Consider the following 24,546-nt stretch of genomic DNA (forward strand, 5'->3'; position numbering starts at 1 on the left):
TGATGACATTTACATATAAAGAGCAATCCTAATATTGCATATTCGCAGACAATTCGCAATATGCCGCCACGACGCAACCCACGCCAATATCCGTGGACACACAATTATCGTTAAAGAGTTAAAGCGACTGTTGCATTGCATTTTGTAACATGTTACTCAAATAATATCGACTCAAGGCTGAGGCGTAGTGACGGAAGAAGAATATGCGTAAGACATTCCGTGTCGACATGCAGCGGCCAGGCTCCGGATAACCCAAAGATCAAGTGATCAAAACTCTACGCGAAAACCAGACAGGGATATATTCAATATTGACTCTATTTTCCTTTAACCGGTTAGGTCCGTTTTTGTATATTTCCCGATGCAATATTAAATCGTAATGAATATAATAAAATAAATTAGAAGTACAACAATCGTTTACTTTTATAAGGGTATTTTTGTTATAACTTTCAGTTCTGTAACTAAACCGACCCCTTGTTTCAATTAATCAAAAAGTGACGCGTCATGATAACCCTCTTATTGTGGCCGCTTCTAACTACATATCCGACTCAGGCAACGGGACTACAAAAAGTCGCCGTCCTTTAAGCCCCGGTCATTCTCGTCAAATTGGTCGATTAAGACCAAGTCTTCGCCGAGCGAAATAACCCACTGAGTTTCTCGTCGGATCCTCTCAGTGGTCGCGATTTCGATCCGGTTGTAGATTCAGCGAAACACTGTTCTTGCTAGTGCTAGTGTCAGCAATTATCTTAACTTGAGCCCGTTAGCTCACCGACACGTTCGAGGGTAGCTGGAATAGCTCCTTAGGCTAGTTATAGTAGTTAGGGAAAAAAACTTGTTTCATACCCATCAATAATTTGTTTATCATTGGCATATAAAGCTGAATTTAGTAAGAACTCTATAATAATCCATCCGGCTACTATTCAGAAACCAGACCACATCAAGTCCTCACTTCACTTTTTTTGTATCTTCCCCTTAATTTCCTGTACCATTTTTCCTAATTCATGCCTGAGCCTGATACTGCCGTTTTTTCCTAATTCATGCCTGAGCCTGATACTGCCGACCTGCTTACTCCTGACACGATCCTATCACAACACGAGGGATAACTGTAATGGTGAGCTTATCTGCCATTCTAAGCTAACAAAAACTATTTTGATACTGAACCACGAGCGTGGTGCATACTTCACTGTAAACACTGAACTAAACGCTGTGCGGGTTGATCTACATATGGAGTGCATATTAGTTTCGTGACATCGTTTCCTCAGATGGAGCGCGAACGTACAATAATTACTACACCTCATGCTTCAACAACTTCTTATCTCATTTCTTTCATAATATTATTGTTACGTCAAAACACTTGACCTTGATGAGCAGATAAGATGAGTTCAAGCATATGCTTGATTGTTTAATACAATGTTTTTTTGATGCTTTTGCTTCATTTTTCAGTCTATCCGTAAAACGTTAACGTTTCAATTTCTATAAGATTTTGTATGAAACTGACAACTTTATATTTTAATGGATGCCATCACTTAGTAGGATGGAAGTTGGAATCGAGAGAAATAAAGAGGTCGGTGGTACCCATATGACACCCGATATGACTCAGTTTTGTGCCCATAAAAAACTAACAACTGAACACTAAGATGCAATGAAATTAACAACAGGAACAAACGAATATAAAATGGAAAGAAATTAATATTTTCGTTCACTTCAAAAGTAGTTTTCCATTTGATGACCCCCGGACTCAGTTTCATGAACATGAACTATTTTTATGCTTTAATACTTTTTGGGATCTTATTGGATCTCACGTTCCACGTCAGGTTAATCCGGTATTTATATTGTGACAGGCAGACAGTGCCCATCTGCTCATCTCATGGTAGTTAAATACTTGGTTTCGAATCGTGTGAGTGTGTAGCTTGGTGTAGCCGACTAGACTGCAATAGGGTAATATTTTTCCAACGTGGATCAGTTATACATACCTACTTCAATACAATTTTAAATATACCTTGACCAGCTCGTAAGAACAACACTAAAAAACCTATAATATAAGCATATAATAATTGATTGCAGTTAAAAATATTGGTCCACGTCCGCTGTTTGACCAATGACTCATAAAATTTGATAATTCGAGTGCATAATAACACACTATCTCACCGAACTGTGTCGCCCGTACATATAATAGTGCAGTTTGTTTGCTTTATTAACGACGTAGCCGGGTAGGCGAAATCGAGGTCCATTTGGCGATAAACTCCCTTTCGAGAATCAGAAATTATTTAAATCATTATTACGTTTGTTCAGTTTTTACAGTACAGCGGCTGCCCCTCCCTTCATACCGAAACATGTTACTGTTTCCAGGCAGAAATAGGCAGGGTGGTAGTACCTACCCGCGCGGACTTACAAGACGCTTTACCACCAGTAAAAATTCAAAATATTTGTATGTATTTATCTATGCTAATGTAATATAATTTGTATTAAGTAAGTATTTATATAATGACGACCTTGGATTACATCAAAATACCTCACCAATTTCCGAAATCATCTCCATCGCAAGGTTGACTGGAAGAGATCGCTTTCAGCAATAAGTCCGTGCAATGTACTTTAGTTTTAAGTTTATTTTCTCATTCTCTTTTTTCTGTATATTGTCGTTAGTTTAGTACACCAAGAGCATAAAGTGCTTTGTAATATATTGTGTCTCCCAAAATTTCGAATAAAAGTAATTACGAGTTAGAGACAGGTAAACTCAGAGATAGAGAATTCTAAGAGTACTGAATCTCAACGGGAATCGAACCCGGGCAGAGGTCCAAGCAGGCACAATACTCCGGGTCACCGACCACTCGACCAACGACCTCATCAAAATATGTCTGAAGTTAGGCGGCGGCACTGACTGCGTAGCTACTTCGATGTCAAGGGGACGATTAGAAATACCTGAGAAAACTGTGGGTACCTGCTAGCGTTGAGCCAGTCGCGCTAGAAACGCAGCCAGTTCGTTACCCAGTTTACATTTAGTTGGGCTTCTATCGATTTGTGCTCTAGAAAACTGTGCGCTTATACTCGAAGTTATCGTCTTCATTGTTTAGTTTTACTTTCTCTGTGTTTTATCAAAAACATTGTAACCATCAATAGCAATGTTATAAATTGTGAAAAAAGTTCAGGCTTGGTCGGCAGGGTAAATTTAACTCTATTATTTTAAAGTTGAAGTTTCTTAAAAAAAAAAAAAGTGTGTGTGTCCGCTCCGACGCACGACTGGAGTTTACTGGATATAAAAAATTAAACGAAACAATACGAGAAATAGTTCTATATTACGACAACACGATACACTACAGATTATTAACAAATTAACGAGACACAAAACAAACGACTAACAAATATATGAAAATACAATAATGAGAGAAACGCGCGATCAGTACGAGGCTTTGTGGCGGACTGCCGGCGCAGCAGCCCGGCGTCACCTGCGATAACGCGGCCGCGCGTTGGCTCCTGATTGGCGCGCGCACGCATCACGCAATCAGGAGCCAATCAGGCGCATAACGCATTTCGTGTGACATGCTAGTACGATTTTGATTGGCGCGCGCACGCATCACGCAATCAGGAGCCAATCAGGCGCATAACGCATTTCGTGTGACATGCTAGTACGATTTTGGTCCCCATAATTTTCATACCCCGGGCCTATATATGTAAATCGATTCTAAAGGAGTAAACTCCAAAAATGTAATCTAATATCTGGTTTATTAATCACAAGCCGGCTGATTACGACAATAATGAAGACAAGGAAAATTATAAAATCAATAATAATATTAAAAGAAATCGAAAAAATGTCGTGGAGGTCTGCTTTATGCTAATGTGTCATGATAAATTTATTTGATCACGTTGTGGTCTGTATTCCAATCAAAATAATCAAACCAAACCTTAAAATTTCCTTGAAATATTTTGAATTTGCCAGTCAGCGTATGAGTCAGTAATGGACACTAATCGTTAATGGTATTATCGATGCTTCATACGGCGCTCTATCAAATTATCGTGTTTTTAATTATTATAAACTGATGCTGATAAACAAAGGCGTACCCGAGATTGCGTAAACTAGCTATGAAGGAACGTGACGCTCGAACGATCAAACACATATAAACCTAACTACTGTTGTTGACTGTAAACTGTCCCGGGACAGGCTCAGTAACGGACCCCTTTATTTATATAAGTCTCCAACGTACCCTTCAGATTTATTTCCATTGCATGTAAAAGTCAGTTTCTAAACAAAAGCCCTACACCGGTATGCGAAACGTACCGTTCATGACAATGCAAAAAGAGCAGTCGTTCCTCGCACGTACCGGATCGATAAAGGGGAGGCGGCCAGACGATCTCCTGGAAAGGGGAGCATTCCCTACACGTGAATCACCGTACCAAATATTAAACCTAGCATCACGGTTCTACTCCACGCATTCGCAATGTTCTCATGCGGCACTGCCTCTCCGAAGCTGGGTGCAGTAATTACGCAAAATTATAATTTGCGTAATTACTGGTGGTAGGACCTCTTATGAGTCCGCATGGGTAAGTACCACCACACCGTCTATTTCTGCCGTGAAGCAGTAATGCGTTTCGGTTTAAAGGGTGGGGCGGCCGTTGTAACTATACTTGAGGCCTTAGAACATATATCTCAAAAAAAAATTGACTACTTCAAGATAAATGATACTTATGTTGTCCTGCTGGAGGCATATGGTAGCTTAAAGTATACACGACGTGATTGTGGTCAGTGCGTATGTACGCGACATTTAATAACAGATAAGTTGAGTCGAGCCTGGCCGTACGCACGTTTTCTCAAGGCCATTTGTGCGCTGCGTGATGTTCGTTCGTGAGTTCTCGAATTCAACAACCAGCATCAGATGTAGCGGCGGTAATACTCGCTTCATAAAGTCTAATCTAAACAACTCCAAACTTTACGCTAATACGATAAATTCATCTCTGTATGTAATGTACCAGTAATTTTAGTTAGATACTCGATTAAACAAACACGCAGCGAAACAATCATATCAACGCTTGAAAGGCAAACGTGACTAAGCGACAATGCGTGAACTTTACAGTAGACTAATTAATTTAAAGTTTAAATACCTGAAAAAAAATCTATTTTAACGAATCTAGATGTAGGATTGAAATGATTTTAATAGACCTAGAAATATATATATTTTTTTTTGCGCATCGAATATGGTTATTGCCAATCATTTGTGTACAAAACAGTTATTGTCGCTTAGTCACGTTTGCCTTTCAAGCGTTGATATGCATACTTCGTAGAAATACTTCGACCATTCCTACAAAAGAATATAGATATAAACTGGATGTACCTGAAGGGCACTTTATTATCGAAACGTAGCTGCGTAGGTACTACTAGCTGTTTTTCGGCGCGCACTGCGGTACCGTAGGTCTGGTGTAGCCGGTGTGGTGGAGCTCGATGAGGTTTAGTCGGTAGTTGGTTTTGCGGGGCGAGCGCCTTTTCAAGACGTAGTCTCCTGCGAGGAATTCGGGGAGGTGGAGGACCTTGGCCCTCCTCGTCCCCCTCTTCCTCTCAGAAGGCACCGGAGCCCAACATAACCCGGTTCTTTGCCCCTCCGGATCGGGTATCCGTAAATGGATTCCCCGGTGTTAAAAAAAAGGTACTACTAGCTGTTGGGCTAATTGAACAGACAAAGTACATAGCATTATACAGCTGAAATAGAACTGTCTCATGACTATGTCGTGTTTGGGCTTTCTCAAAGTGGGCGATAACGCCCCCTTGTGTGCGCTGCAAGCTTAATGGGGGGCGGTAGGAGACCCAGAAAAAAATGGGGGCGTTTTGTAGAGGTTTGGGAGGCGATTTATAATTTCATCTAGGTCTCTTAGACACCGTCTTAACTCTCGCTATAGTGGTTTTTAAGTAGGTAGCGGTAGGCAGCGGCTTGGCTCTGCCCCTGGCATTGCTGAAGTCCATGGGCGACGGTAACCACTCACCATCAGGTGGGCCGTATGCTCGCCTGCCTACAAGGGCATTAAAAAAAAAAAGGTGAAAAAATGGGGGCGCTAAAAATTATTTATTCTCAAAGCGGGCAGTAGACAAAATAAGTTTGGGAACCACTGGTGTAAACTTTAGTATTAAATTGTTCACGTTTACTTCAGTGAGCAAAGTTATACAACACATCCCCGCGGCAAGAGACGCACGAAGCATTCGATATCGCGCTAAATCAAGCGTTTTATTTCCGATCACGCGCGGCGTCGACACGTGCCCTAACATACGACATGCATAATGTACTGCATACTGCATACGTACAAGAAATGTTGATTCCATCTAACTTGTTTGTAATCTGCAGCTGCGGGCTGATTCGTAATTGAAAACGTTTTAATGCAATTTTGTGTTAATGCTGATCTACATCAGGTGATGCTTAATTCTGATCTCGATGATGCTCATGAACATTCGTTTACACTAATGTACTAAGAGCATCACTGAGCTATCACGGCGTGGTACCTCTTATCCTGTGATAGATTTAGGTTAAGGCCCTTGAGAACTTTATTAAAATCAACGCGGCAGAATCTAAAGGACGTCGCAAATTCTAAATGTATTGAAACAAACTCAAAATTAATTGCATTAAAATGATGGACATCACATTAATGCCGTTAAACCACAAAGCTTTAAGAAACTCATCACTTTACATTTTTTCACAGTTTTTTTTTAAATAGAATTAATTAACTTGTAGAATGTCCCTTTAAAGACAAATACTAAGTATAAACATAGTTCGATTACCGTCGACACAACAAAGTTTAGCTATTATCTAAAATGGGTCATCCAAGCCGTACGTACACTCAAGTAATATTTCCTCGTATTTGTGGACGGCAGGAAACGTACACGGCTTATCTCTCGGCAGTAGCGTGACGAATGGGATGTTGATTCAACTGGCGCACTAAATAACTATAAACGACGTGTTTGGTCATTTGCTAACGCCACTATTAGAACGTTAGTACCTACCTACTTGCTGCTAATATTTGTACTCACTACATTACATTGTTTGAATATAATCGAAACGCTCATTTTCCTCAGTATAGAACAAAACCGTACTTCATCTGCGAGATTGTTTAACGAATCAAGAATCCTTTGCATCTATTGATATTGCTGTGTCGAGTATGCAATTGGGCGAATTGGATGAATTCATATTGTGCTCGAAATACTTTGAACCCCAGTCCACGGTTTCATTACTTTATGTTGTCATGCTTTAGAAATGGGTCGACAAGTAAGGCAAAATTTTAACAAAATAATATGTCATTAATGTCAATTGTTATCATCATTATCGAAGTCGATTAAATATACATTAATAAAGACAACTCAAGAACTACTCGTCAGATCTTAATGAAGACGAGAAGTACCAGCTTTCATATAAGAAAGAAGCTTCGAAATCCGTTCAACTAGATTACAGTCCTGAGGTACCACAAAAATACACAGACTAATTGCAAAACTTCTCTTTTTCAACATTTCACGTTGACGACGTCTGCAAGGATAGTCATCCACTTGGACACATCGTGGCAGTATCAGCGTAGTCACGGACACCTGTATTATCAAAAGTCCAAACTCTTATCGATCGCTTAAGAAGGAAGTGACGAAACAACCAGAAGTCTCATTTCACACAACAAGAACAACGCACAAGCATTAAGCAACAATATACCCGATAATATTAATTATGCCCTCGTATCTTTACAACGCGTCCGAAATATTATAAATATAAGCCCCGATTAAGATAATATCGGCGCCCGCTGGTTGGCAGCAATGCACCCGTAGTACGCCGCGACGCTTGCACGTTCAACCATCGACCATGATCCGGTTCGAGGGTGGACCAGTCTTTCTGATCGAGGCAAGTTCTATATCGCGTCTCCTCAACTATTAGTGCTGAGGTATACATACGTAGGAAGTTCAGGGAATGGAAGTTGTGAGTGATAGATAGTATCGATATCGTCGATAATGTACTTTAATAGCCAGCATGGCGCATGGCGGTCACATTAAAGACGTCTCATTTGTAGTTCACAAACTCGTATAATAATAACAGATAGAAGTAAATACCTAACGATAGTTTCCTGATAATAACGTGGTGTTCAGCCTTCTCAGAACCACTCGACTCCGCGGCGAGTTCTTAGCTACTTACTTCTCGTTCCGCCGACACAACAATGGTTCGCTGTTCTCATCTACAATCTTCCCCTAGTTCGTCGTCTAGCCTGATGACCTCGAGCTGTGTCCTGGCAAGCAGTTCAACGCTCTGCAGCAACCGTGCGATTGGACCTTATTGACTGCATACAAAAAACCATTGAGGTCACGATCGATACCTAATCAATTTCCTAATATTGATATGACTTCGCAATCACCACCAAAATAATAATAATATAATTTTTTGATTGTATTTCGTAATATAGCATTTGTATTATGAAAACTATGTTTTTCTTGTTTGTTTTAATTGCAACAATGTCTCAATATGCGTTGATGCCGAGGTATGTAACTGTTAGTTGCTTCCTGGGAACTCTAACATATGCCACTTCAAACGAGATTTAAAAATAACCACAACGGTACGCATCGCATTGACTGTCAAAACAATACACTACGAGTACCTACAACAGTAATGACAAATGTTCAATTAATTAATTGTTTCCTTGTTCCTTCGGGTGGTTGGGTGGCTGGCTATCTGTTGTAGAGTACTCGACTAATGAGGTCGCTTGTGATTTCCACCGCTTCACGTTTGTGTTATGTTTATCGACTTGTAATACTCGTACATATATATTATGGAAGCAAGATTTTCAATTAGTGGCCTATATTTTTTGGGCCAGTGAGGAAGTGGTTTCCGGTACATGTATTTGTTGAATGTTTGTACAACATTATGTATTTAACTCTCGAACGTTTAATGGTGAATATTTTGAAACATGTGAACACGTAATGGAAGATTTAACGTTAATTATATTTTGAAAAAGTAAACATAATTTTAAAACAAAAAAGATCTCTTTAATAGCAGGCCGAACTCAAAATAATTCATTTCTCTATAATTTTTTTATCCTATTACTATTACTGTTTACCCGCTAATGCTAATGAAACCGAATTTCTTATCACATAAAATGCACATCAAAGGCCGACATGAACTACCATGCCTCGCGTCGCCGTGTGTAAATAACTTTGGGTGCTTCTCTGCAAACAATACTCTTTATTTATGGCGGAGTGCGAACACCGCGTGTGAGGATGGCCCTGTCGCGAACAGAGTGACCATACTGTGCATTTTGAACATAGAAACTGAATTTTATTGAATTTAGTGATGCACTTGTACTCACTCCACTGTCATTAGATTATGGCTCGATAATTGAGGCTCTAATTCTTCTAAATTTTTATGTATCGATTGACCAATGACTTCAGCACTAAAAGAATAAATTGTTTTAAATCTAATCCATGAAAATAAAACATAATTACTGATGGTAAGTAATTACGAATTGAAGGGTAGAAAAGCCATTATTACCTCAATTGAGCGAGCGGCAGCAGTCAGATTGTAAGCTCCATTCAACTAGCTAACCAGAAGAACTTTAAGCTGTCTCCCATTTGCGGCAAAATTAATACGAACATTTTCAATCTCTTAATTGTGACTTTTTTTTGAAAAATTCCGATGTTTCGAATACCTTATGTCTTACTCAATGAAGACTCGTCATATAAACAAAATAAACCATAAAACCATAAAATAGCCTGTCGGGGGGAGGGGAGGGGATTTAAGCAGTCGCATAATGGTATGTGGCCTTTCACCTCGTGTTATAATGTGGGTTCATGTTAAGTCGTTAGTTTGATCCGTCCGTATAAAAACAGTGAAAGTCATGGTTGACTTGCTATTCGGCCCTGGCCATAGTACTGCGATTAGCGTAAACCTTTTTTTCATTGCTTAGATGGGTCGTCGAAAACGGCCCACCTGGTGTTAAGTGGTTACCGGAGCCCAAAGACGTCAACAACGGAAGTGCCGCCACCTTGTGATATGAGTTCTAAGGTCTCAGTACAGTACAACGGCTGCCCCACCCTTCAAACTAAAACGCATTGCTACTTCACGACAGAAATAGACAGGGTGGTGGTACCCGTACGGGCTCTCAAAATGGTAGGAACCATCAGTAATAACGCAAATTTTAATTTTGCGGGTTCTATTTCCATTACACGTATTAATTCCTTCACCGTGGAAGTCAATCCTGAACATTTGTTGAGTACATATTTCGTTAGAAAAATTAGTGCCCGCCTGAGATTCGAACACCGGTGCATCGCTCAACACGAATGCACCGGACGTCTTATCCTTTAGGCCACAACGACTTTAAAACCTCCTATTCTATTCTATTCTTCAACATCGTGTACTAACTAACCACTGATAACCTATTATATAAACTCTGCGCTACACATGTGATGATAATAATGCGGTTGATCTTGTTTCTGTTGCGGTTTGAAGACATCAGTCGTAGATAGAGGCGATGACTGAGAACATAGCGCTATGTTTTTAAACTTGTTAAGTATTTATGTAATGCGATTGTGTTCACGAATACTTACAGTCTATGACATATATTAGTTATAATACTAATCGCATGAGCGACACATTCATTTTGGCTCCTCTGTTAGCGTAAACTACGAAAAATAGAAGAGTAGCTTAAACAGGTTATAGAATACAAATTAAGATCTGTTCATAAGTTCCAGGTCCTTAATCATCTTTTTCTTCCCCTTATCCAACTAGTTTGGATCGGCACAACTAGTAGTTATTTTCTATAGTTTAAGTTCACTCGCGGCCTTGTGTGTGCCAAGTATTGGCTAAGACAATAAAGAAATGTTTTCCGTAGACGGAAAGGGAAAATATGTAACAGTAAATCGAAGCGGCCATAGCTGCACATCCGCATCTTCTGATCGCTTATTAACAAACACGACTGTTATCAAGTAAAAAGTACCTTTGACGTAAATTTAATAACAAAATATGCCGAGATATCCCGTGCACGCTAGTCGCTCTGCTTGTGGCTTCGTCCGCGGCTTTTCTTGGAGTCGACGGCCACGGTCACCGGACGCCGGACTGGATTCCACTGGCGCGGCGCGCTAGGGCTGCTTGCCTAAATACAATCTCGGGGCGGACAGAGTTGTCTCGTTTGGTTTCAATTTGTAATTTTCTAGAATGACGGCTCTGGGTTCAAAAGGCGTTGTTAACCCAGGTGCGTGAGTTTCGTGTATTGAATTCACGTCATTTCGGATCCTCCCGATCCACTAACGGTGCTTTTAGGTACCTCAAGCACCGGGCATCGTTCTCGTCGAACCCGTCGCTTGCGACGAAGGGCTCGACGAGTAAATTAATCCTCAGACACAGCCCACTGAGTTTCTCGCCGGATCTTCTCAGTGGGTCGCGTTTCCGATCCGGTGGTAGATTCTGCGAAGCACGGCACAGCTAGGGTTCGTGTTAGCAACGTCATCAGGTTTGAGCCCCGTGAGCTCACCTACTAGTTAAGGCGACGCTGATATAGCCTCTCAAGGCTATCAGCATAGGTAGGGAAAAAAAAAGTGCGCATGGATGATGAATTTATAACTGAACTCTGGTTTACTAGCGTTAGCGTCTACGACAAGTCAAATAACCACATAATACATTAATATAATTAATAAAATATTCCAGCCCTAATATGAACTCTGTTAAGGGCCCGCATTCAACGCGACGTAAACCAAAGAAACAACATTTCCACGCGACATTCCTCACCGGGAAACCATCCGCCGACCGGTCGTATTCTAAACTAAAACATTGAATATATTCATATTGCGTGAAAGTGTATCTTTCTTTTTACGAGTTGTGGATATAATTAAAAACAGATTTAAATAATGATAAATTAATTGATTGATAAAGGGGAAAATTGTTTCCAGGCGGGCGAGCCCGGCATAGTGGTGCTTAGACCTGAAGCCCTCACCCGCACCGAGTCGGAGGAGGAGGACGAGGCAGACTGCGGCCCGCCCTCGCCCTGCGGAGTACGCTTCGTCAACGACAACGTGCTCATCAACGGGAAGTCTTCGATGCCGAACAAACCTAACAGAGACAGGATCGCTAAGGTACACCACACATCCTTTATGTAAGCTCCATTAACAAGAGACCTACCCTATGTAATTCCTTTTTTTAGATGGTTGGACGAGCTCACAGCCCACCTGGTGCTACTGGTTACTGGAGCCCATAGACATCTACAACGTAAATGCGCCACCCACCTTGAGATATAAGTTGTAAGGTCTCAGTATAGTTACAACGGCTGCCCCACCCTTCAAACCGAAACGCATTACACGGCAGAAATAGGCGGGGTGGTGGTACCTACCCGTTTGGACTCACAGAGGTCCTACCACCAATAAAAGTAATGACCACTCGCTATGAAGTATCCTCAAAAGTCCTACGTCTAACCTCAAAAGTAATCAAAAATATGCTTCAACCTAATTCTGACCTCTGGATGCGTGCACCGACACTCTGCCAGTCTCTGCGACTCTCTGGTGTCCCCAGCCGCTAAACATATTCACCCATTGTTTTTCGTTTAATGTTTTTTTCCTACTAGCTATGAATTATTCTATATACACTGTCAATTGTGAATCATTTTCCTGTTATTCTAAATAACAGTAATAAATATAAATAAAATTCACTCCATAAATAGTTTAAATAATAATATGTTATTAAACTTCAGTTTCCATAGTTCGAGGACCATAGGACGTGTTCACAATCGAGCGCCGTGCCAGATAGTAGGGGAGCCCACGATGCCAAATGGGGATTTACTCGAGCGCCATAGAGCCCTATTGGGATGCAAAGCTTAGATGATAATAAGAAAAAAAAATCATATAATGTATACCTTTTCATCTTTGGGGGAAGCGGCTATAGATTTTCAAATTTGTTAAGAAAAACTGTTGCACGGATATACTCGAGCGCGTCAGATATTGATAGCATAAATGTCCTACGTATTTTTAATAATGTATGTATGTTAATCTGACCGTTTGCATGATGGTGGTGGTCGTAGGTAAGGGTTGAAAATTAAAAAAAAAAATATATCGTACGCGTCATATTTTCTTAAGTGAACCTTAAATAAAGCTCTCATGCAATAACTGACGATTTCGATGTGACGCAAACTCGCGGCCATTATTATATAATAATATGAAAAAAACATCGCCATTTTGAAATACTCTAGCGCGTCAGATTAAGATATATGTATATATGGCCCATCTTTATGTCCTAGACGTGCTGTCTCATGATATGACGATTATCTAGAGGGATCCACATAATAAGACAAACAAAATCATTGAACTTAATTAATTGAAAAATAAAAAATAAAAAGAATTTCGATTTGTGGAAATCGTCAGATTATATATTTATCATTGTCCTTGAATTAATTCCGTCCAAATAAATAAAAATTGAGTCACGCTCGAGAATGTCCAGATAACGTTTTTTTTACAACTTTGTAGCCCTCTCCTTTATTTACGTCATTCTAAAATTGTCAGATTAGTGGAATATACACTTTTTAGCATGTAATTAACTCACCTACCTTAATCTGACGCGCTCGAGACGCGCAGCCTTATTTATGAGGTTCATATTCGGTGGAGGTACTTAACCGGATACAAGGTATCCCCCTGTATATTAATCTGCCGCGCTTTAGTAAATCCCGAAATCCCCGCTTGGGCTCCCCTACTAGGAACAAACTCCGTCAAGCCAGATCGGCAACTTGTCGCTTTATGTGAACAGTTGGCACGAGGCTAATAAATAATAATATTGATTTCAGCTGAAGCTACAATTTGACGACTCGCTAACCCGCACGTTCGAGTATCCTTCAGAGACGTCGATGTGCGAGGAGTCCCCGGCCCCCGCCCCCCTCGCGGCCTCCGCCCCCCTCGCGTCCCTCGCCGACAACACGCACATAGGTGAGTGCGGTCCAGTAGCCCACTCGTGTCAACGAGTCCTGATGCCTCTACAATACAAAAGACTAGTTGAAGTGAAACCCCTGCCGCTGGCTGGGAGGCGTGTCGCATGTCCTTAATGTGTCGTGCTTTGTGCGAACAGAGGCCAGGAGCATTGTCACTTAAACATGTTGTAATTTGGGAATGCTTATATCTCATTTTTATAATTAATGTAGAGTGCCCTCAAAAATGTCTATTAAATATGACATGTCCTTCTTCAAACGAGGCTTATGGAGAGTATTAAGCGGTAGGCAGCGCCTTGGCTCTGCCCATGGCATTGCTGAAGTCCATGAGCGACGGTAACCACTCACCATCAGGTGGGCCGTATGCTCGTCTGCCTACAAGGGCAATAAAAATATATATATATATATATCCAATAACAATATTATCAGTTCCGGGTAGTCGTGCGCAGAACTACGCACATATGTAGCGGTTACTGCTAATTGTTACGCTGTTCAATCTAACCTGGTCGCCCTTGAGGCTCCGACCTCAAACCTCGTGATTTTTTACAGAAATAATAATTGTTGGCTAAAGCTAAATATAAATGGTCGTCATAGTGAGTCAATAATTAGTGTTCATCAATCAGCAGCGCCCAGTATGGTCTCTCGGTGTGTCTCATATCAATTTAATTTTGATCAGTTTCTAAAACTTTCGATTTCAACTCTTCGGCCTAAGGTTTTCTAGTTAAATATTATACGAGTATATTTAGTACCAGCCGTACTCGCACGCTCCGCTGGGCATTTAAAATTAACATTATTATTTATAGTCATTATTATTAGGGAGTCCAACACTCATATAAATATTAGGCCTATCCATTAAGTACATGTATTTTCTACATGGATACCAAGTTTCAAGTCAATAGGATGCATGGTTCAGCAGTTATATATTAGTATAGATATACAAGTAGTGAGGTGAAGTAGTTCTGTATGACGAAGCTCGAAGCAGTGTAAGCTGCATGTAGTTCAGTGGTACAGCGTCCGCGTGTGTACAGCATCCGGCGCGCTGTGCAGCTACACGCCCAGCAAGACGCCGCCCGCCACCTTCCAGCTCGGGCTCACGAGGCCTCACGACGAGGACGCGCGTGAGTACACACACTCCTACTGCCCCACACTATGAAATACATGAACGGCTCTAACCACTCGCACGATGTGCGCAGTGAGCGCCGTACTTCTCTGAGTAAGTGGTCACCGGTACTTGGACGTCACCCAGCGATTTCCAATTCTCTTTTTATTTTTATTGCTTATTTAGTTGGCCGAGCTCCCGGCCCTCCTGGTGTTAAGCGGTTGCCGGAGCCCATATACATCTACAACGTAGACGCGCCACCCACCTTGAGATACAAGTTCTAAAGTCTCAGTATAGATACAACGGCTACGTCCTACCCTTCAAACCGAAACGCATTACTGCTTCACGGCAGAAATAGGCGGGGCGGTGATACCGACTCGCGCGGACTCACAAGAGGTCCTACCACCAGTAATCACTTGTTCGACTGTGTCGGTGGTGGGTCAGGAGTGGAGCTATTAAGTATAATGCTATAAGCTAAATACGTCGCACATTTATGTAATGTAATTCCTTTATTAAATTATTTTGACTTTGGAACAATATCTTCTTAACGTGGTACCGTCGTCCCCACGTTGTACTTGATATTTTAGTCAAAATGTACGCATTAATGAATACGCCCTCGTGTCCGCAGCGTCGCCCCCCTCCCCGCCCCCCTCCCCGGCCCCCTCCCCCGCCCCCTCCCCGCCGCATTGCTGGACGCGCGCGCGCAGCCTGTCCGCCGACCTGCTGTTCTAGTCCCGCGCCCGCTGCTGTCCCCGGGCGCAGTGCCACGACTGATCAATTGTGAACTATAAAGACGTTACGTTAAATAATATTATATGAACACTCTCGATGGGTCACTTGTTCGACTACAAAATATGAAATGATAATCTATTTGATCTATGTTAAGTATTTACTACAACATGTATCGCATTATGAGTCATGACAGGAACATGCTAACATTAGTTTTTAAATTTATTTCAAAAGTATCGTTATATGTACGCGAATATCAATTATTTATATTTTGTTGATGACCACGGGCTACTGTATCTTTTAGCCTAAGTTTGTTTATTTATTTTCAATAATTCACTCCGCGAAGTATAGCGGTGGGAAAGTACGGAGGACAGGTCCATTGAAGTCCCCTCCGCGCGCCCCTCGGTGCATTCCTGATGGGCGGGCCCGGCCACTCCAACCTCTCTTTATATTAATGTTTAATGTTCAATCGAACCGCTGACTCTCCCACTGTCCCCCGCCCAGCGCTGCAGCTGCTCAATTAATTAATTTCCAACATAACCATGTAGTCGCTTGGGCTCAGTGGACTAGTGCGGGGGCCTCGTCCACTCGCACGGGCTCATCTTGTGATAGAGGAGCTGTCCTTGATGATGCAATACTAACTATACAATATGGTTCTTAATACAATACAGTCATACTCATACATGTACAGTCAGGAAAAACAATAAAAAATTTAAAAAAAAATGAGATTTTGATGTTTAAATTTACTATTTCTATTATTGAGATGAATCGCGACTGATAAAGTATTTTTGTAATTAACATTTTTGATAATTGTAATCTGTAGGTATTTTTAATCCTATGCTATAGGTTCTTATGTGTCGTATATTAAGATGATATCTGGTCTAAAATTACGGCGAAATGTAGATTTGTAGAGGAGACAGTTATTGCAGGAGCTGCGTCAGTGCAGCCGATGTCACACTGGTACTGTCTCCTCGCTCCGTGGATCATTCCTGATAAATTTATACTGAAACTTACACGCATTTTCTGAGCTTACGAATTTTAAGATAACTTTTTGAATATTTTGTAAAATTTGTATGTGTCTACTTATATATATATATGTCTACTTTCTATGAAGTAAATGAAATTATATAAACATGTTGCGAAAACTGGTGCCGCTGCCATTATCATTGTCAGCGTCACGCGGCACCGTTGTGAGGACCTCGCCTCCGACGTGGGTCCCGGCTGCCGTCTGGTCACTCGCAACATATTACACACATTCCCGATTGTAACTTCAAATATATATTAATTATTATAAATATAATGATACTCGAGAAAGTTAATGTGAAGTAATTAAACGTATCATTATCAAAAGGACAAGAGGACTGCTCCTTGTAGTCCCGCGAGTGCTGGCCGGGACGCCGCGCCGCGTGTTGTTACAGGAATCTTATGATTTATCTAATTATTTGTAAGTTCCGTGAGCTCGAACTCACAGCCGATCGTTGTGTCGCGCCGCCCTCACCTTACTGTGCAGTGTGTGTACTTATGAGATGTTTTGTAATATCTATGATCTATTGTACTATTGAATATATTGATGATTGTGTAATAGATGAATATATCTGTATGGTGGGTAGAGTCGCGGCGCACCGCTAGCCGATGTGCGGCTCACAGGAGCGAGGGGGGGCGGGGGGCACGCGGGGGCGGGGGGCGGACGGACTTCAAGACTGTTGACTTAACAATAAAGTCCCGAGGAGTTCCAGAGACAAGTTCATTGTATATTTTTTTCACTCAAATACGCCAATCTATAAGTAATGACGTATGTTTTACATTAAAATCGATTCAGTAGAAGTACACGAGTCAACAGCGGACGTTGCTCAGCGCACGTGGCACAGTGCGCACAGCGATGACAAGTCCGTCCCTACACCCTCCGCCTGTTTCATTAATGTATTTAGTTTAGTTAACTTTAGTAATAGCATACTTTAGATTTAACATGGTTTACCGAGTAAACGGACTCATGGATTATACTATTTCTATTTATACATTTGGATAATAATTAATATGAACTAGCCCAAAAAAAATAATACTCGTGCCTCGGTTGAGACACAACGCCATTGAAAGGAGCGGCTACTTGCGCCATCTTTACATCTTAAGGTATTTATGGAATTATAACGTGCTCAAGTGAATGTTAGCTTCGGTACAAACAAGGAGCGGTCGGGCGCGCCCTGGTGGCCGCCGGCGGCGCCCGGCCCTCGAGCGGCGCCTGCTGTCATTGTCTACATTCAATGTATTCGTGCTTTAACGGCAATAAAATAATATGATTTGATACTTTGCCTCTCATTTTACGAAATTCCCAGACACCATTTATTAAAATAATACCATTTTTTATTGCTTAGATGGGTGGGCGAGCTCACAGCCCACCTGGTGCTAAGTGGTTACTGGAGCCCATAGACATCTACAACGTAAATGCGCCAACCACCTCGAGATATAATTTCTAAGGTCTCAAGTATAATTACAACGGCTGCCCCACCCTCCATACCGAAACGCATAACTGCTTCACGGCAGAAATAAGCAGGCTGGTGATACCTACCCGTGCGAACTCACAAGATGTCCAATCACCAGTAATTAAGCAAATTATAATTTTGCGGGTTCCTTTTTTATTACACAATGTTATTCCTTTACCGTGGAAGTCAATCGTAAACAATTTTCAAGTACGTTATTCATTAGACAAATTGGTACCCGCCAGCGGGATTCGAACGCCGTTGCATGTTGCATCGTTTGATACGATTGCACCGGACGTCTTATCCTTTACCCCGCCGCGGGGCCTCGCGCCGACACACCCGCATCGCTCGATACGAACGCAGCGGACGGATTAACTTGCTCGTTCGCTTTCCTGCCGTTCCACGCTCCAAGATCGTGTAGTATATGTGGTCCATATTTTCCTTCACATAAAACCGCTGATCAACACAAACAATCACATAAAAAACCAGAGATGTTGTACCTATCGCAACAATTCGTTCCTAAAGATTTGCATCTAGACGTGCCAGAGCTATTATTTGTTTAATGATTCATGACGATACTTTATGGGTAGAAGAAAACGATGTTCACACAAAGGATGTTCCGGACGTTCAAATTCATAAGGAAAATAAAGTGCCTGATATGAAGGATCGATTCCAAAGTCCATGGACACTAGGTGATTAAGTTTTGTATCTATATCTAACATCATTAGTCTTTTATTATATCTGACTTTATGTTGATTTTATTAAAGATTAACTAATAAATAAATAAAAAAAGTGTGTGTGTCCGCTCCGACGCACGACTGGAGTTTACTGGATATAAAAAATTAAACGAAACAATACGAGAAATAGTTCTATATTACGACAACACGATACACTACAGATTATTAACAAATTAACGAGACACAAAACAAACGACTAACAAATATATGAAAATACAATAATGAGAGAAACGCGCGATCAGTACGAGGCTTTGTGGCGGACTGCCGGCGCAGCAGCCCGGCGTCACCTGCGATAACGCATTTCGTGTGACATGCGCAATCAGGCGCATAACGCATTTCGTGTGACATGCTAGTACGATTTTGGTCCCCATAATTTTCATACCCCGGGCCTATATATGTAAATCGATTCTAAAGGAGTAAACTCCAAAAAAGTGTGTGTGTCCGCTCCGACGCACGACTGGAGTTTACTGGATATAAAAAATTAAACGAAACAATACGAGAAATAGTTCTATATTACGACAACACGATACACTACAGATTATTAACAAATTAACGAGACACAAAACAAACGACTAACAAATATATGAAAATACAATAATGAGAGAAACGCGCGATCAGTACGAGGCTTTGTGGCGGACTGCCGGCGCAGGCGCATAACGCATTTCGTGTGACATGCTAGTACGATTTTGGTCCCCATAATTTTCATACCCCGGGCCTATATATGTAAATCGATTCTAAAGGAGTAAACTCCAAAAAGAAAATAACTTCTTTTCATTATTTTTAAATACATGCTTAATATTTAAAAATGTGACAAGGATAGGAGGAGAGTTTAAAAAGTCCTAAAAATCGTGTCACGCAATTTATAGATGGCCCCCAAAGACCACTCCCACCGCAGAGGGGTACTGCTCAAGCAGGGCCGGGACAGTAGCCTACAAACATATTTTATAAAACACAGTCGCGCCATCTAATACACCGCTCTTAAAACTAAGCCACATAATAGTTCATCAAAAAGTGTAAGATGGCATTGCCACTCCATCGCATAGTTACCGACAGTCAGTGACAACGCTACGACAGTTTTCAAGTTGTCAGATTTGAGTGACACAAAATGGCGACTGCAATTTGCGTATGCGCGTGTTTGTAGTTTTCGTTGCGTTTTGTGATAAATTCTGTTTTCTTCGTGTTTGTGATACTCCAGATAGTGTGTGTAGTCGAGCTCCGTGTTCCTCCGCGCTTCTGTGAAGTTTATATCATAAATTCATAGATTTTGTGTGCCGGCCTGCCGGCTACTGACCGGGAGACGTTCGTGATAAGACGCTATCGCTATTTGTGTTGGTTTTGCGGAATAGACGCTCAAGTGTATACTTTCTCTGTGCTCTTGATATTACTTCGACACGATGCCGAGACGCTGTATATTAAAATGTGCACCAGAACCTGGTAAGCTTCTATACATTATACAACTTCTAGAATAATTCAGTTTCAAATGTCCAAATCAATAATACCAAATGGATTCAGCCCAACTGCTACCAAATTTATAAATTAAATAAAATTGCCCAAAGAATTTATGTTAACATCGAATGTTTGTACAGGTTACGAATCTTGGATAAAGTTGTTTTGATGTGTTTTTTGTACTTTGCTGTTAATAATAATTTAGAGCTGAATTATAGCAATAGAAGTAGCGTAATGAAATCCCTTATACACTAGATAATCAATTGTCTCTGACAGTGCTTACCGGTTGTTATCAACAGTATATAGATATCGTACTTAATTTTTTCAGGTGTAAGGTTTCACGTATTTCCCAGCCTAGAGAGTAAACCTGAACGTTTTAAGGCATGGGTTCAAGCAATTGGAGGTAAACTGGATACCCCAGAGGACTATGAATACTACAGAAACCAACGCATATGTGATCGGCATTTTGCAAAAGAAAATAAAAACCGATACAATCGTGTGGACGCTTTGGGAGTTCCATCGCTTCATTTAATCGGTAAGAAAAGTTACTTACTGTGTTACTGTAGTAACTAGTTTTAACAGATATATAGATTCTTTTTACTTTTACAGAAACTGATCTGGGAGAAAGAGAAAAAAATTCTTTAGGAGAAAGCTTTGCCTCCTCAGTACAAGAGACATTGAATTTGGATGTTATTGAACCTACAACTTCCAATGTCCTAGTTGAAGGTTTGTAAATCTTTGAACAAGAAAAATTGGAATTAATCATAATCATGATTGAACTATAATAATAAAAACAATGCAGAGAATCTAATTTGAAATTTAGATATTAATATAATTTTATACCTATGTATCTTGCACTTGAGTTTTGAAGCTTAGTGTATGAAAGGGTGCATAAGGGTTTATTTATTTAAATATACTTAATTGTACATCAAGATACTTAAATGTCACAATGGGCGAGCCTTATAGCTTAATTTATATTTATACAGGGTTACAGGCTAAGTCAACCTATTCCCGTTAAGGGCCTGTATTTTACATAGTTTCTGACTGATTTGACTATGAAGCCCCCTATCATAAAACTAACCAATTTAGAGATATTTGAATTTAAATACAAAAAAAAACCCAATTTTTTGCTATCAGCTTAGATATTTTGAAATGCATAAGTTTAATTATTATTAGTACTTGATTTTTACTTGTAAAATAAGATGCCGTATGACCCCTATAACCAATATTGTATGTAAAATGAATAAATAAGTCACAGGCGATTAAAACTTATAAACGCGAATAAAAAATAGATTTTTTTTTCTTTCAAGGATATCTAGAAACAATATTATCGCGCCTGTTTGGCAGATGTGCTTAACAATATCTACGTTTCATCAGCTATCCAACGAGGTATAACAATCTAGGGTTTAAATAAAACATCATAGAAAAAAAATTAGTTGCGAGCCCCCAGGTAGCAGTTCTAACAGTCCCTCGCCAATAATAATTCTCCTTCAAGGTTAATGCGGTGCGCTTTGTAAAACAATGCGAAGATGTGTGCAAAACGGGCAGACATGTTGAATATGAAATTTAGACTTAAGATGTTTTTTTGGAACTTGAAAGTTTAATAAACTTAGTATCTTGTACATATTCACTTATTGTTTTGTTTAGCCTCTCCTGTAGCCTATAAAACTAAGTGTTTTCTACAAATTTTTGATAAAACCCTAGATCGTTATACCTTGTTAGATAGCTGATGAAACATAGATATTGTTAAGTACATCTGCCAAACAGGCGCCATAATATTTTTTTTAGATATCCTTGAAAGAAAAATTAACTTTTATTATTGGTTTCTATTGTCAAATTGGTCTGGTCTTGGTATATGGTCAAATTGGTTTCTATAAGTTTTAATTATCTACATAGACTTATTTATTCATTTTACATACAATATTGGTTACAGGGGTCATACAGCATCTTATTTTACAAGTAAAAATCAAGTAATAATAATAATTAGGCTAATGCATTTCAAAATATCTAAGCTGATAGCCAAAATTTGGGTAATTTTATAAAAAACAATTATATTCAAATATCTCTAAATTGGTTAGATTGATGATAGGGTGTTTCATAGTCAAATCAGTCAGAAACTATGTAAACTACATGCCCTTAACAGGAATAGGTCGACGTAACCCTGTATATATATTATAGCCCATACTACTTGCTGATAATGTAGCTTTCATGAAGAAACAAATTCTAATCACAAATTTCAGAGCTATTACATTCTTAGGTTTTCAGTTCTAATATCTATTTAATTTTTTTACTTCCAGATATGATGACACGGAACAATAGTTTATCCTTGCGAAAATATAATATGTACCAAAGTCAAATCAAACAATTAAGGAAAAGAGTGAACACTTTTCAAAAAAGAGAAGATAACTTCAGGACAAGATTAGCAAATGCTGAAAAGATTACTGATGAATCTGCATTTAAAAGGATTGCCAAAAATATGACTCTGCCTGCAAAGATTTTTACGAATATGCAGTTTCGCACTACGTCAAAAAAACCGTCGGGCAGGAGATTTCTATTAGAAGAAAAAGTGCTATCATTAACACTCTACAAAAGAAGTCCCAAATGTTATTCAATGTTGTCCAGGTATTTTTCTTTACCAGCGCCTAAAACTTTGAAAAGACTTCTCAGTGAAATTAAATTGGGCCCTGGTATCAATACGATTGTTATGGAAAAATTAAAGAAAACTGTTAGTGAGCTCACCATGGAAGACCGCTTGTGCACTTTAATTTTTGATGAGATGTCTATAACCCCTCAGCTGCATTATGATGCAGCAAAAGACCAATTAAAAGGGTTCACAAGCCATGGACACAAATTAGCAGATCATGCCTTAGTTTTTATGGTGAAAGGCATAAAAAAAAACTACAAGCAACCTACTATTTTACCAACAGCCTCCAATCAGTTGAGTTAAAAACATTTATTACAGAAGTTATTGAAAATGTACACAAGACTGGACTCATGATACTCTGTACCATCTGTGACCAAAGCACAGTGAATGTGAGTGCTGTTAATAGTTTAGTTGGAGATACTAAGGCAGACTATTTAAGACAGAATAAAGAATGGAGACAAGATTTCTTTGAAATTAATAAGAAAATAATTATACCTCTTTACGATGTTCCACATCTCATCAAGGGATTACGCAATAATCTCCTCACCAAAGATATGTATTATAAAGACGATGAAGATAAAGGCAAAATCAAAAAAGTGAAGTGGGAATATTTCCAATTGCTGTATGAGGCTGACAAATCATATGGAGAGTTAAGATGCCTTCAGAAATTAACAGAGGAGCATGTTAATCCTGATAAAATTAAGAAGATGCGAGTGAAGGCAGCAACGCAACTGTTCAGTCACAGTGTGGCTGTAGCCACTGAGCATTTAACAGCCAGAGGGAATTTGCCACAGGAGTGCAGGGATATAATTCCAATTGTATTAATAATTGACAAATTATTTGACAGTTTAAATGGTAACACTTTTCATGTACCCAACGGAAAACTACATAAAGGGCCTGTTAAAAGGTTTTCACCCCATCATCAGCTTTGGCAAAAAGCCATAAAAGCCTTGAACTCTATCAAGTTTGTTACTAAGAAAAATGTTATAATTGAAACTGTACCATCTGTAAAAAATTTTGTAAAAACAATTGAGGGTATGCAAGTTCTCTGGAAAATTTTATCCCAAAAATATTCTTTTGACTGTATGTTAACAAGGCACTTTAATCAGGACCCAGTCGAAAACTTTTTTGGTAATATTAGGAGTTTCGGAGCAAGAAATGTGGCACCAAATTGTGTAGCTTTTGAAGGTGCTTTTAAGGCGTTGTTATTAAATAATTATAATTCTCCACACTCAATCTATGCCAATTGCGAAGCAGATAAAAATGATTGCTTACAAACCTTAGACTTTTTTGTTAAAGAAAAACATAATCTGCCCGCATCCAAAGAGCCAGAGATAATACACTTAAGAGAAAATTTATCTCAAAATATTAATGAAAGTCAGGATGCTGGGCAAAGGACATACGTGTGTGGCTGGGTTCTTACCAAATGTTTGAAATATGTCGTAAAAAATTGTAAAATTTGTAGAAGTGCCTTGATTGGAAATAAAGATAGTCAACAAAACACATACATAAGGGCAAAAGAAT

The 24,546-nt window shown here is 39.8% G+C and overlaps 1 protein-coding gene across 2 annotated transcripts in view; it reads left to right on the forward strand.

Moving 5' to 3' along the window:
• LOC101745968 (uncharacterized) overlaps positions 1–18,022 on the forward strand; it is a 35,733-nt gene extending 17,711 nt beyond the window's left edge. For both annotated transcript variants that reach the window (XM_038015798.1, XM_038015797.1), the window contains exons 4-7: positions 11,879–12,061; positions 13,756–13,894; positions 14,922–15,011; positions 15,621–18,022. In XM_038015798.1, coding sequence (XP_037871726.1) covers positions 11,879–12,061; positions 13,756–13,894; positions 14,922–15,011; positions 15,621–15,724 — 516 coding nt within the window. In that variant the 3' untranslated portion in view covers positions 15,725–18,022. The remainder of the gene's footprint in view (positions 1–11,878; positions 12,062–13,755; positions 13,895–14,921; positions 15,012–15,620) is intronic.
• Positions 18,023–24,546: the final 6,524 nt, after the last annotated feature.

The sequence above is a fragment of the Bombyx mori genome, chromosome 15, assembly GCF_030269925.1.
Source record: "Bombyx mori chromosome 15, ASM3026992v2".
NCBI lineage: Eukaryota > Metazoa > Arthropoda > Insecta > Lepidoptera > Bombycidae > Bombyx > Bombyx mori.